Source organism: Octopus sinensis, linkage group LG18 (genome assembly GCF_006345805.1).
Source record: "Octopus sinensis linkage group LG18, ASM634580v1, whole genome shotgun sequence".
NCBI lineage: Eukaryota > Metazoa > Mollusca > Cephalopoda > Octopoda > Octopodidae > Octopus > Octopus sinensis.
The window spans coordinates 33,538,619-33,554,439 of NC_043014.1; the positions used below are offsets into that span (position 1 = coordinate 33,538,619).

The 15,821-nt window shown below is 39.5% G+C and overlaps 1 protein-coding gene across 2 annotated transcripts in view; it reads right to left on the bottom strand.

Annotated features, from left to right (window-relative positions):
- Positions 1–15,821, bottom strand: part of LOC115221443 (maestro heat-like repeat-containing protein family member 1) — a 118,754-nt gene extending 102,933 nt beyond the window's left edge. For both annotated transcript variants that reach the window (XM_029791626.2, XM_029791625.2), the window contains exons 1-3: positions 15,551–15,821; positions 3,679–3,824; positions 55–186 (exon numbers count right to left, since the gene is read on the bottom strand). In XM_029791626.2, the coding sequence (XP_029647486.1) occupies positions 55–186; positions 3,679–3,824; positions 15,551–15,602 (330 nt within the window). In that variant the 5' untranslated portion in view covers positions 15,603–15,821. The remainder of the gene's footprint in view (positions 1–54; positions 187–3,678; positions 3,825–15,550) is intronic.

Below are 15,821 nucleotides of genomic sequence, written 5' to 3' on the forward strand. Positions count from 1 at the left end.
CACCAAGCTAGAAAACAATGTTTAGAAACAGAAAGATATAAGATGGTGTGTTACCTTGGAAGTGGTAAGTTCTTTTAATGCTTGGTCTATAACACTGGAGGCAAGCTTCATGTCCAACACTTCTAGACATTCTTTTAAGATTCTCTCCATACAGTTCAAAATAGCCACTCTGTGAGCAATGGGGAGCTGAAGACAACATAACAAAAGAGGAGATAAGAACAGTATTAGCATTTTAAACATACAATAAAAAGGGGGACATAAGATCAGTATTGATATTTAAACACTTTAAAAATGGAAATACCTTGTGGTATTTGTTCCAGTTCTCTATGCTCTGAGTTCTAATCCTGCCAAGGTCTACTTTACCTCTCATCCTTTAAAAGTCAATAAAATAGTGTACCATTACATGGAGGTAGATTGGGACGGATGGAGTTGTGAGCAGGTTAGACAAGATGCCTTGCGGTATTTATTGCAGTTCTTTATGTTTTGAGTTCAAATCCTGCCATGACCTACTCGGGTGGTAGGCTTAATCTATCACCCAGTTTACCACCAGACCATGGAACCTTAAGTGCTTTTAGTGAATATCATTCTATTGTAAGCAATAATGCCAGGTCTCAGGTTTGAGGATAACTTTCTCCCTCCCACTGGCTTTAGAGACCTTCTCATATTGGAGAACACTGCCTTTTTGCCTAACCTTAAGAAAGAAAAGAAAAAGTGATATATGATTGACAGTGATATTTAACTCTTTAGCATTCAGATATCTCAGTCAAATATAATATTTATTGATAAAAAATAGCCATGCATTATCTTGTAGATCTCAGATTTCAATGATGTGGCTATTGTAGGTTAAGTATGAGAGACTAGACCTGGCCAGCATGAAGTTAAAACAGGTAAATTATTTTGGCCAGATATGGCTGGTTTAAATGCTAAAGAGTTAAACACAGTATAAAAGAGGGAATATAAATTCAGCATTGATATTTAAGGACTATAAAATAGGATAAAAGAAAGACTCTCTTTCTCTTCATGCACCTTGCCTACAAATATTGTAGGTGTAGGAATGGCTGTGGTAAGTAGCTTGCTTACCAACCACATGGTTCTGGGTTCAGTCCCACTGCATGGTACCTTGGGCAAGTGTCTTCTGCTATAGCCTCGGGCCGACTAAAGCCTTGTGAGTGGATTTGGTAGATGGAAACTGAAAGAAGCCCGTTGTATATATATATGTTTGTGTGTGTGTGTTTGTCCCCACCAACATCGCTTGACAAAAAGATATTATTACATTTTGATTTTAAATTTTGACACAAGGCCTGCAATTTCAGGGGATGGGGTAAGTTGATTACACCAACGCCAGTGCTCAATCTGTACTCATTTAATTGACTCTGTAAAAATGAAAGGCGGAGCTGACCTCAATGGAATTTGAACTCAGAACATAAAGTCAGATGAAATGCCACTAAGTATTTTGCCTGGCATGCTAAATATTCTGCCAACTGTTGGTGTGATTACGTCCCCGTAACTTAGTGGTTCGGCAAAAGAGACCGATAGAATAAGTACTAAGCTTACAAAGAATAAGTCCTGGGGTCGATTTGGTCGACTAAAGGCGGTCCTCCAGCATGGCCACAGTCAAATGACTGAAACAAGTAAAAGAGTATAAGAGAGAGTAATCATAGACCTCCATGCCAAATTTTGAAGCTTCATATATTCATGGTTTTTTCTTGTGAAGAATACAGTACTGGTTTCCTGTTGCCTTCTGCTGGTTTATTTACAGTTTAGTTTACTAGTCTTTTACTCTCCCAAGAGTATCCTTGAGGCACAGGATCTATTAAACTCCAAGGCAGAAAAACCAGTTCATGTAACATCAGAAAATATCAACTCATTAGTGAGTTTAAATGGCATGTCAAGAGGCCAGCCCTTCTCCAAGTCCCTTAAGGTCCTTGAAAAGTACTTGTGCTTTGTGCCAGAGAGGACCTGGGAAAAGTAGCGACTAAGTGGTAACTTCATACTCTTTTAAAAAGATCAACCTTGATATTTAAACACTCTAAATGGGAGATGTAAGATTAACATGAAACTCCACAAAAGTGTAATGAACAACGATGATAATATGTAACAATATGTGTAAGGTGGCAAGCTAGCAGAATTATTAGCATACCAGGCAAAATGCTTCGCAGCATTTCATCTATCTTTACGTTCTGAGTTCAAATTCCACTGAGGTCAACTTTGCCTTTTATCTTTTCAGGATTGTATCAATGAAACACTGAGATCAGTGTAATCAACTAGTCACCTCCTCCAAGATTTCAGGCTTTCTGCCTTTAGTAGAAAGGATTATTATTATTATTATTCTATGTTTGACTTTTGCTTTATATTTGTACAAGTTGGCTCCAAGTCTCACCCAGAGACCTCAAGAGACAACAGGTTGGAAGTTTGTGATGTTGTTATGCTAGTGTGCCATATATTTGGTTCTGTATTTTGTGTTGTATTATTATTATTATTATTATTAATATTATTATTATTATTATTATTATTATTAAGAAGGCAACGAGCTGAGGCAAAATGCTTAGTGGCATTTCATCTGTCTTTGTGTTCTGAGTTCAAATTCCATTGAATCTGCCTTTCATTTTTACAGAGTCAATAAAATGAGTACAGATTGAGCACTGGCGTTGGTGTAATCAACTTACCCCATCCCCTGAAATTGCAGGCCTTGCATCAAAATTTAAAATCAAAATGTAATAATATCTTTTTGTCTTGTCTTGTAACAGCATTCGCCCTGGAGGAGTTAAGCCAGCTCCTATTGAGATCACCACGTCACAGGTTAAGGCAGCCCACACATTTTTGTCAGTGGCCACTCCTGGTTTCAGCAATGAATGCCAAAGACTCGAGTTCCACAGATGCTTTGACTGATGTGAGCTACGTCTTCAGCTGGCAACCTCTCCACTTATACCAGCCTGGGGGAGAATCTGGCGTTATTGCCTTCCGGATGAGTTTGTCATGGGGGTGCCAATGTAATATGTAACAATGTAATAATATGTAATAATATGTAACAAATTTTGGCACAAGACCAGTAGTTTTAGTGAGAGAGGGTTAGTCAATTACACCAACCTCAGTATTCAACTGGTACTTTATTTTATTGATCTCCCACCACCACACACACCAAAAGGATGAATAGCAAAGTTGACCTTGACAGTATTTGAACTCAGAATGTAAAGAGTCATAAGAAATATCACTAAGCAATTTGTCCATTGCAGTAACAATTTTGCTGTCCACTGCATCATCATCGTTTGACATCCGCTTTTCATGCTAGCATGTGTTGGACGATTTGACTGAGGACTGGCGAACCAGATGGCTGCACCAGGCTCCAATCTGATCTGGCAGAGTTTCTACAGCTGGGTGCCCTTCCTAATGCCAACCACTCTGAGAGTGTAGTGGGTGCTTTTACATGCCACCAGCACAAGGGCCAGTTAGGCAGTACTGGAACGGCCACGCTCAAATGATGTTTTTTACGTGCTACCTGCACAGGAGCCAGCTCAATGGCACTGGCAACGACCTCACTCGAATGTTTTTTTCACGTGCCACCGGAATACTCTGAAAAATGAAGTCTCCGACATACTGGAGGGTTATGGTTGAAATGTCTTTAATCATAGGTCAATCTGATCAGAGCTGACCTAGAGTTAAAGAATACCAACAACTCACCTTAGAATTCTTCTTCAGATAGTAATACGTAGAGCTTATGACTAGATCTGTTTTCTTCTTCCCAAGCTCCACCAATGAATCACGTATCAACTCTTCAGCAAGCTCATCTTTATCGCACAATGAGTCGATCAGGGCAAATACCAGATCTGAAATCACAAACAGAGAGTATCAAGTTAGCAAAATATCGAGTTAGTAGGTGCTAACCATTACAATGTGAATGAATACCCTACAAACAACTTTTAACCTTTTCGTTACCGTATTTATTTTGAGATGCTCTGTGTTTCTTTCAATTACTTTAAATATAACAAAGAATTTAGTAAAATAACTTAGTTATCATTAAGCTAGTAATGGAAGTGGAAGTGGAAGCACTCCGTCGGTTACAACGACGAGGGTTCCGGTTGATCCGATCAATGGAACAGCCTGCTCGTGAAATTAACGTGTAAGTGGCTGAGCACTCCACAGACACGTGTACCCTTAACGTAGTTCTCGGGGATATTCAGCGTGACAGAGAGAGTGACAAGGCCGGCCCTTTGAAATACAGGTACAACAGAAACAGGAAGTAAGAGTGAGAGAAAGTTGTGGTGAAAGAGTACAGCAGGGATCACCACCATCCCTGCCGGAGCCTCGTGGAGCTTTTAGGTGTTTTCGCTCAATAAACACTCACAACGCCCGGTCTGGGAATCGAAACCGCGATCCTACAACCGCGAGTCCGCTGCCCTAACCACTGGGCCATTGCGCCTCCACTAGCTAGTGATAGGTACATAAATTGTGACAAAAGTTTGGTGGAAGATTTTAATTCAAAATTTATGAAAACAAGACATTTGTACTCAGAGCCAGAGCCAGTTTCAGCCGGGTTGGTAATGAAAGGGTTCAGGTACTGGTACTTATATCTCTGGCTTCGTAGCATTTGAAGCAGATGAAAGCTACATGCCTGTTTTCACAGTATTATTTCATATAAACATTCCCCAACAAACTGGTAAATTATTCTCAACAGCCAGGTAAAGTAAAACCTAATATAATCATGTTTTAATCACAAATACAAAATAATACATTCAACAGATTCAAATACATGAAGCAGAAGTTATCTGATAACTTATCAGCTTGGTCATGTCACTTTCACTTCCCTTAGTCAAATAAATAGTTTAAATTTTCTTGCAATCGCTTAGTCATGAGAAAAACTGATAATAAATTCTGGAAGCATTGGTGAAAAAGAACTATTCAAACTTCCATTAATCCTGCTAAGTCTACATGTGAAAAATTTCATTCCATTTCAGCTTAGTTGACAACTTCAGACACTATCTAGTCAACAACTTCAAAGTGTGTCTGTCCAGTTGACATCTGCTGAATGTCTGTTCAGTTGACATCTGCAGAGTGCCTATGTCCAGTCAATACCTGCAGAGTGTGTATGTCATGTTGACATCTGCAGAGTGTGTCTGACCAGTTGAAATCTGCAGAGAGCATCAGTTCAAACAACATCTGAAGCATGCATCTGTCTAGTTGACATGTACAGAGTGTGTCTGTCCAGTTGACATCTGCAGAGTGTGTCTGCTCAGTTGACATCTACAGAATGTGTCTGTCTGGTCAACATCTGCAGAGTGCATCAGTCCAACATGTACAGAGTGTGTCTGTCCAGTTGACATCTGTCGAGTGTGTCTATCCAGTCAACATCTACAACCTGCAATTGTGCCACTGACAATCTACAGACTGTTAGTCCACTCCAGATCTGCAGACAGTGTCTGTCCAGTGGACATCTACAAAATGTGTTAGTCCAGATGACAATAGTTATCCTTCAGTGAGATGTCTACAAACTATGTCACACTAGTTGACAACTGTTGTTTGCATGTATCAAGATGATATGTGGAAGGGAATATGTCTACAGTAATAATTTACAATCTGTTTGCATATCTCCATTATCTCTCTATATATAAACGGCAAAAAGTCTGTGTGCGTGTCCTTTATACAAATCCACAGTTTTTCAGTTAGAGGGCTCACACTTTCTATAGTTATTCAAAACCATCCAAGGGTGGTCGTGCACATCTTTACATTTCCCCAGTCACCCCGCAAAGCCATTAAAAAAATCAATAGAAGTGACTCTTTTGTGAATTTTCTATCCAAAACCCAATCAAAATGCCTGAAACTTGATACGCCAATTGAATGCCAGCTAGCTGTATGTAATTTGTCGGAGATTTAGACAGTACTCGCGTGTATGTGCACATGCACGCAGCTGTATATGCATGCACTAGCACTATGACCCGGCATTGCCGGGTCATAGTGCTAGTAAGTTATATAATTCTAGAACAAGGAATAGATTAATCATCTGAGATAAAGAATGATAGACCTGAAGTTCACTAACTATACATATACCCTCAAGAATCTCTTAACATTATGTGGACTTTGATTTCTTGCTATCAGCTTACAGATCTGCTATTTATTGAACTTACACAAAGTTCAATATATTTAAATTCAGGAATACTTGAACTCATATTAATGATAATCATAAGTATTTCTTTTTCTTTTTTTTTTTTGGCACATATTTTCAGCAGAATGTCAAAGTTAGTCCAGTATAATTCCTTATATTATTGGAATTTATTTGATCTACTCATTTGGTTAATTACTTTGTTAATACCTGAATGTTGAAAAGTAATGTCAACTTTGGTGGGATTTGAACTCAAAAGAATGAAATTTAGACACTGTAAGGTTCCAAGGGTCTATCCGAATAAAATAGGAATCAAAAGGGCCCATAGGTTAAAAAAATGGTTGGAAAATACTGGTGTAGCTGATTACATTGACCTCAGTGCTAGACTAGTCTTTTATTTTACCAACCCTGAGAGGATGAAAGGCAAAGTTGACCTCAACAGAAATTGAGGTCAAAACATAAGACAGATGAAACACCACTAAGTATTTCGATTGTCATGATAATGATTCTGCTAGCTCAATAAAAACTTCTACACAGTTACATGCTTTGGAGAGAATTAATCATATTTAGTGTCTGCTTTCCACACTAGCATGGGTTATATAGTTTGACCGAAACTGGTAAACTGTAGGGCTATACCAGGTTCCAATCTGATTTGGCATGGTTTTTATGGCTGGATGCCCTTCCTAATACCAAAGCTGCACCAGGTTCCAATCTGATTTGGCATGAGTTCTATGGCTGGATGCCCTTCCTAACACCAAAGCTGCACCAGGTTCCAATATGATTTGGCATGGTTCTATGGCTGGATGCCCTTCCTAACACCAAAGCTGCACCAGGTTCCAATCTGATTTGGCATGGTTCTATGGCTGGATGCCCTTCCTAACACCAAAGCTGCACCAGGTTCCAATATGATTTGGCATGAGTTCTATGGCTGGATGCCCTTCCTAACACCAAAGCTGCACCAGGTTCCAATCTGATTTGGCATGGTTCTATGGCTGGATGCCCTTCCTAACACCAAAGCTGCACCAGGTTCCAATATGATTTGGCATGAGTTCTATGGCTGGATGCCCTTCCTAACACCAAAGCTGCACCAGGTTCCAATATGATTTGGCATGAGTTCTATGGCTGGATGCCCTTCCTAACACCAAAGCTGCACCAGCTTCCAATCTGATTTGGCATGGTTCTATGGCTGGATGCCCTTCCTAACACCAAAGCTGCACCAGGTTCCAATCTGATTTGGCATGAGTTCTATGGCTGGATGCCCTTCTCAACACCAAAGCTGCACCAGGTTCCAATATGATTTGGCATGAGTTCTATGGCTGGATGCCCTTCCTAACACCAAAGCTTCACCAGGTTCCAATCTGATTTGGCATGGTTCTATGGCTGGATGCCCTTCCTAACACCAAAGCTGCACCAGGTTCCAATATGATTTGGCATGAGTTCTATGGCTGGATGCCCTTCCTAACACCAAAGCTGCACCAGGTTCCAATCTGATCTGGCATGGTTTTTATGGCTGGATGCCCTTCTCAACACCAAAGCTGCACCAGGTTCCAATCTGATTTGGCATGGTTTCTATGGCTGGATGCCCTTCTTAACACCAAAGCTGCACCAGGTTCCAATCTGATTTGGCATGGTTTCTATGGCTGGATGCCCTTCTTAACACCAAAGCTGCACCAGGTTCCAATCTGATTTGGCATGGTTTCTATGGCTGGATGCCCTTCTTAACACCAAAGCTGCACCAGGTTCCAATCTGATTTGGCATGAGTTCTATGGCTGGATGCCCTTCTTAACACCAAAGCTGCACCAGGTTCCAATCTGATTTGGCATGGTTTCTATGGCTGGATGCCCTTCTCAACACCAAAGCTGCACCAGGTTCCAATATGATTTGGCATGGTTTCTATGGCTGGATGCCCTTCTTAACACCGAAGCTGCACCAGGTTCCAATCTGATTTGGCATGAGTTCTATGGCTGGATGCCCTTCCTAACACCAAAGCTGCACCAGGTTCCAATCTGATTTGGCATGGTTTCTATGGCTGGATGCCCTTCTTAACACCAAAGCTGCCCCAGGTTCCAATCTAATTTGGCATGGTTTCTATGGCTGGATGCCCTTCCTAACACCAACCACTCCAAGAGTGTAATGGGTGCTTTTTACATGCCACTGGCACAGGTGCTAGTGATGCATGTAAAAAGCACCCATTACACCATTACACAATTTCACTTGACTTGATAGGTCTTCTCAAGCATGGCATATCACCAAAGGTTTTGGTCACTTATCATTGCCTTCATGAGGCCTAATAATCAACGTCAGTGTTATTTGAGCTCAGTACGTAAGGAGATATAATGAGGTCATGCAATGAAGTTTGTTTGCCACTTTACTAATTGTGCCATTCAGTCTTGAAAATGGCGATTTCTAAATTTGGTGCAAGGCTACAGTTTGAAGAGTGAAAGAGAAAAAGAAAGACAAACTAAGTGGGAGAGATAGGTAGAGGAGAAAGGAGAAAGAAATAAAGTAAGTCAAATAAAAAAAATCAGTAAAAGAAGGGAAAAAAACAGGAGTAGAGGGTGAAAGAGTGTGAGAGAGTGAGAGTGATGGTAAAAGAATTGACAGATTAGTTAAAGAGAACCAATTTAAACAATTTTTGGATACAGCAGAGCATGTGTTGTTAGTCAGCTGGAAAGTTAGCCTTCTCACTTGTAATGGCGTCTTTAAAATCTAATATTAATGGAAACAATATAAATACACAACACAAGCATACATAGGCACATGCACACATGCACACACACACATACACACAAGGTAAGCTGTCAGAATTATTAGCACATCAGGAAAAATGTTTAGTGGCATTTCTACCAGTTGACTTTCAGAGGTTTATAAAATAAGTATCAATCAACTACTGGGGTCAATGTAACTGGCTAGCCGTCTCCACCAAAATTTCAGGCCTTGTGCCAATAGTAGAAAGTATATATATATTTCTTTACTACCCACAAGGGGCTAAACACAGAGGAAACAAACAAGGACAGACAAAGGGATTTAGTCGATTACATCGACCCCAGTGCGTAACTGGTATTTAATTTATCGACCCCGAAAGGATGAAAGGCAAAGTCGACCTCGGCGGAATTTGAACTCAGAACGTAACGGCAGACGAAATATGGCTTCGCATTTCGCCCAGCATGCTAACGTTTCTGCCAGTATATATATATATATATCATGTGATCACGTGACAAACCAAGCCATCAGATGTTGCTACACATCGCTGGTCACAATGCGCTTCGCATTGTTTTAGCCATCAATGACACCACCCGGCTGGCTAAGCGAGAAGGCCAACAGAAGAAAGAGTGAGAGAAAGCCGTGACGAAAGAGTACAGCATTAACCTTTAGCATTCAGATTACTCAGTCAGTTGCTATGCATATTGATTCACATCATTTTGAATTTATCCTGCATTATTTTGTAGCCTTGAGATTTCGATGATGTGATTGTTTATGTACAAAATGACATACTAGGGTAGCTGTGAGATGCCAGATCTGGCCAGTTGGAACATTAATCCTTTAGCATTTAATCCAACCATATCCGGCTCAAATATTTTACCTGTTTTATGCAAAAACTGACCAGATCCAATCTCTTACACTTCCCTTACAATGTCATTCTAAAAATATACAAACACACCATTGAAATCTCAAAGCTACAAGATAATACATGATTAATTCAAAATAATATGAATAAATGAGCAATACATTTGACAAAGAAATCTGAGTATGAGCAAGATGTTGCATTTCATGCTACTCCAGTCTATTCAGAGGACCGCTGGTGTATCTATATTTCCTTCTAGCTGTCTCAGCCTCAATGTTCTTCAGGGTCAAGGCTGGGAATGTTGTGGTGTTTAAGGCGGCGAGCTGGCAGAAATGTTAGCATGCAGGGCGAGATGCTTAGCAGTATTTCATCTGCCGTTACATTCTGATTCAAATTCCACCGAGGTCGACTTTGCCTTTCATCCTTTCGGGGTCGAGATAAATAAAGTACCAGTTACGCACTGGGGTCGATGTAATCGACTTAATCCCTTTGTCTGTTCTTGCTTGTCCTCTCTATGTTTAGTGAATATTTTGGCGAGATGCAATTGATTTAAATGCTAGAAGGCTAAAAGTGGACAAGTTATCAGAGCTAAAGTGCACAAGTCTACCTCTCACTCCTAGTAATTTTACAGATTTTTGCTTATCATCTGAAGTATTTCTATGTCCTTGAGTTCTATTGGTAGATAGTCTACATTAACCCTTTCATAACCGTATTTATTTTGAGATGCTCTGTGTTTCTTTCAGTTACTTTAAATATAACAAAGAATTTAGTAAAATAACTTAGTTATCATTCAGCTAGTGTTAGGAACATAAATTGTGACTAAAGGTTTGGTGGAAGATTTTAATTCAAAACTTTATGAAAACAAGACATTTGTACTACAGAACCAGAGGCGGTTTCAGTTGGGTTGGTAACGAAAGGGTTAAGTTCACACATCATTTTGACAGGTACAGGTATTTTTTTGTCCAAATGGATTTCTAGCAAACCTATTCATCATGCTAGATTAGGTGCTAGATTAGTTGTAGTCAGCCTAACCATGTAACTGGGTGAACTGGATTACACACACACACACATGCCAAAGCTGACATTGGGGCATGATGCGACCCTATGGCATGTGAGATCCTGTCAAACTGTCCAGTCCATGCCAATGTTAAAACCAATGTTAAATAATGATGATGACGATGACGTTGCCTATGTACTTATAATACAGACATGCATTCATACTGATATGACACATTCCTATTTGTATATATAACAACACATGTATGCTTATATACATATTTATTGGTTTACATTCTTAGCACAAGGCCAGCTACTTCGGGAGAGAGGATAAATTGATTACATCAACCTCAGTGTTCAACTGGTACTTATTTTATCGACCCTGAACAAATGAAAGGCAAAGCTGATCTCAGCAGAATTTGAACTCAGAATGTAAAGACAGATGAAATACTGCTAAGCATTTTGCCTAGCATGCTAAAAATTTTGCCAGCTCACTATCTTTATGCTTATATAAATATTGATAAAATACAAGTACAAATACATGCAGCTGAACACAGACAACTAAAAACATACACTCAGACACACACTAAGTATAGGATATAGGAGATTAAGACCGAAGAAAAGTGTCAGGTGGCTGGCTAAGAAACCAAGCCTTGAGCTCTAGCAACTGTTGCTGTTATTACTGGCTGATGTTGTTTTGCTCCAGGGCCAGTTGTGATCAAGCAGTCCTATAAAGAAAGCTATTCCAGCCATGATCATCTAACCTTTTATATATAGGATTACTGCATTGTCCAATATGTTTTTCCCCCTTTTAAATCAACAGATGTGATTTGAGGAAAATTTGACTGTTTTTTCTAGCTGGTTGGGTGACCATGTACAAGCTCCTTTTTTGACCCATATATCACTTATTGGCTTAGTCTCTAGCCGGTCCTGTTTGAGCAGACATATAACCATTCCCACTAATTCTTTCCTCTTAAGTTTTAACAACCTGGATTACAATATTCAACAAGTTCTTTTCAAAGTTGGTAAAGTGTGGTTTGGGCTTAAATTAAGTTGAAGTTGTTATCAGGTTGAGAGACTACATATAGCTTCCCTCATTGGATCGCTGTAACTCTTGTTATAATTGCTTATTGTAGTATGATGGTGCACAACAGAATAACATAATTATACCTAGGATCATACATGTTCTTGAGAGAGGTATGAATATCATAGCCTCCTATTTCCTTTTTCTATTCCACTATCATCATCATCATCATTGTTTAACGTCCGTTTTCCATGCTAGCATGGGTTGGACGGTTCGACCAGGGTCTGGGAAGCCAGGAGGCTGCACCAGGAGGCTGCACCAGGCTCCAGTCTGATCTGGCAGTGTTTCTACAGCTGAATGCCCTTCCTAACGCCAACCATTCCGTGAGTGTAGTTGGTGCTGTTTAGGTGCCACTGGCACAGGGGCCAGAGGAGGCTGGCAAACCTATATAAAAAAATGAAATGACAAAGAAATAAGCAGAAACCAGGTATGGTATTCAATGTTTTATAGGACATGTACAAGTTCCATCAAAATCCTGAACTAATTACATAAAGATGTAGAAACATTATGGGACACTGATGAGGTAAAGTGCATGATTGTATAATGTCACTACAACTTATGTAATTACTTCAGCATTTTAATGAAACATGTGTATCTCCTATAAAGCACTGAAAACTATGCCTGCAAGCTGGCAGAACTGTTAGTATGCTGGGTAAAAAGCTTAGTGGCATTTCAGCTGTCTTGACATTCTGCATTCAAATTCTGCTGAGGCCAACATAGCCTTTCAGGGTTGACAAAATAAATATCAGTTGAGTATCGGGGTCAGTGTAATCAACTAGCTCCATCCCTGAACTTTCTGGCTGTGTACCAAAATTTGAAACCATTATTATTTTTATTACTATGCTTGTGTTCTGCACACAAGCCTATTCTGAGGTTGATGCCCCTGCATTGTCCTACACTGGATACTGGACTACAGAACCCACAACTAAGTTTGGTTTTCGGTTACATGCCACATTTTACAGTGCTCCTTATATATCTATACATGTGTATACAGACGCACACACATCAAACATTAACCATTAGTTACAAGCAAGTATGATCTGGTAACTTGTACTGCTCTTTTGTTAGTTATTTTAGGTATGTATGTAGTTGCTAGCAGATATATATTTCTTTATTGCCCACAAGGGGCTAAACATAGAGAGGACAAACAAGAACAGACAAAGGGATTAAGTCGATTACATCAACCCCAGTGCGTAACTGGTACTTTATTTATCTCGACCCCGAAAGGATGAAAGGCAAGTCGACCTCGGTGGAATTTGAACTCAGAATGTAACGGCAGATGAAATACCACTAAGCATCTCGCCCAGCATGATAACGTTTCTGCCAGCTCGCCGCCTTAAACACCACAACATTCTCAGCCTTGACCCTGAAGAACATCGAGGCTGAGACAGCTAGAAGGAAATACAGATACACCAGCGGTCCTCTGAATAGACTGGAGTGACATGAAATGCAGTATCTTGCTCAAGGACACAACCTACTGCTTGGTCCAAGAACTGAACTCACAACCTTGCACCTGACAGTCCAACACTCTAATCACAAGTCACATGCCTTTACATACATATATGTGCACGTATGTGTGTGTGTTAATTCTGGCCACTGAGAATCTTACGATGCTGAGTTTTATGCTGAGCCCATCCTCAGATGTAGTTAAGCAGTCTCATTTGATTGCGTTGCAACTCACTACCAGCCACTCCTGCTTGAGAAATATCTGATAAACAAGATATAATGTAGCTGGAACTGTTATATATGTTATATACTGTAAATGTACTCTATTAAAAGTATTGAGTTCTTTTTAAAGATAAAATTAATTTAATAGAAACATTTGCTAATATTCTAAGTATATGGAATGTTCAAAGGAGATGGACCCTACAAGCCACATTATAAGCTATCTATCTAGGAGAGTAACAACTCTGAGGATGACCTAACACAAGGTATATAGGACCCTTATTCCTGTAAAATGGTTGTTTCCATAGCACCTAAAATGAATTGTACAAACAAGCCATGGAACCTGCAAACCACACCCAAATCTACTTGTTGAGCAATAACTCCAAATATGAACAGAGTTGAGGGGTCGCTTTAGTATTCTTGTATGAGACAGCTACTCTAGACCAGTTTTACAGTGTTGTACATGCATTATACACAAGAAAAACTGGTGGGTTTACTCTGTTGCTGTGGGCAAACCGACAATGGACAACGAAGGGGGACGGGATGTTTTAATACAGGTCCAATTCATGTCAGCATGGGAAAACGAAAGTAAAACGATACTGAAATAATTTTTGGAGTCGAAAACGCTTACAAATTACTCCATGGTCCTGACTTACGGGCATTGTAACAATTGTAATTACACGAAACTCAAGGATTTTGAGTTTTATTGTCGCCGACGTAGTTTAGCCGTAGGCCAGCTCTGATCGAGCTGATCAAAAGCGTTTCTAGCCATGACTATCTTTGTAGTTTAAGGGTATATTTAGGCGAGATGGTTTACATCTAAACATTTACACTGTTGTGGTCGGCAGTTTTGTTATTGTTATTACTAAATGTAATCTTATTGATATAGAACTTCTTACAAGGTATGGAAGCTTATATATATATATATAAGGGATAGGCATAGAAAATAACAATGATCATTTATTAAAAAGCCGGGGAAGACACGGTCATGCCTTTCTTAACACAAACAACGGCAAATTAAATGAAATATTTTCATTCAGGAACTGAGCTGTTGCTATCTCGGCAGATACACGCCTCTTAAGGCTACGGTGATAGCCATTATTATAGATATTGTTTAGCGCTAAATCAACTCTGATCGCGCAAACTTACAAAGGCATTCCAGCCATGGCCATTCTTTTGTTTATTTAGTTATTTTTGAATATTTAGGGCTACATTACACAAAGTGTCATTTCATTTTAAGACGGTGGGGTATGATTAGAGGAAGCTTGGCTCACAGCTGAAACGAAAACACGGAAAGAAAAGTTCAGAATATACACACAGCGAAACAAAGGCAAACTCTCTCCCTAAATATATTTGTTACAGTATACACACACACACACACACACACACACGCGCATATACACAATCCACTAACAACATAAACACAACCGCAAACAACACAACTTCACTGGAATATTAGCTGTAGATTGTTTAATTATCTGTTGTAATTAACTTCATGCATATTACTTACATATGCATGTATACAAACGTACACTCACACAAATACTGAACAAGCATACAAAATCATATACACAAATAAATGTGTTGATTGAAAGCATCGCAACAGGCATTCATGGACTCATGTAATCAATTATTTCCGTATTTTGGTTATTTCTTTGATATTAAAAAAAAAAAGACAAACAAAATAGAAACAATTATCCATAACCGATCTTAACTGAATATGACACAAATGATGTTTAATATTTATAACATATTCCCAACCTTGTTGTTTTGTCCTATAAATATCTTCGATATTGTTATTGAGCTAGTCTCAGATCAACAAACAGAACTGTCAAGCGAAGGTATTTTTAAGAACCGACTGAAGCTATTAATGCGTCGTGAATCGGAAGATGCATAATCATGCACAACAGATGTCTTCCCTAAACGACCCCCACGAAAAGATCCATCAATATCCAAACAACATCTGTGGGTGATCCTCCATGAGGACGAACAGAAGCTTCCTTCTTCGAGATCGAGAACAGTTGCCCACGCAGACACATAGATTAAGAAAACTGTTTATGACCCCGCTCGCCATCACCGCTTGTGATGCGCACTTTACGTGCACTACCCACCAGATATATGTATATATATAAACTATGTACTCACTGTCAACCTGTCCGCCTGTTTCTCGTACTCCGTCCTTCTTAGATGAAGGCATGTTGATGCCTTCTTACTTTCTTTCCTTATATTTGAATTGAGATAATTTTCCTTTTGCCAGAGATGACTTATCTCAGTGATTGGTATCGTCGATGCTGCAAATCGCAAGTTCTCTCTTCAAAAAGAAGCCCTCTTCCACTGCTGATTTGAAGTGGGCCATACACTGATTAATAAGTCATTACCACCATCATCACAACTGACAATACAGCTATCAGTCATA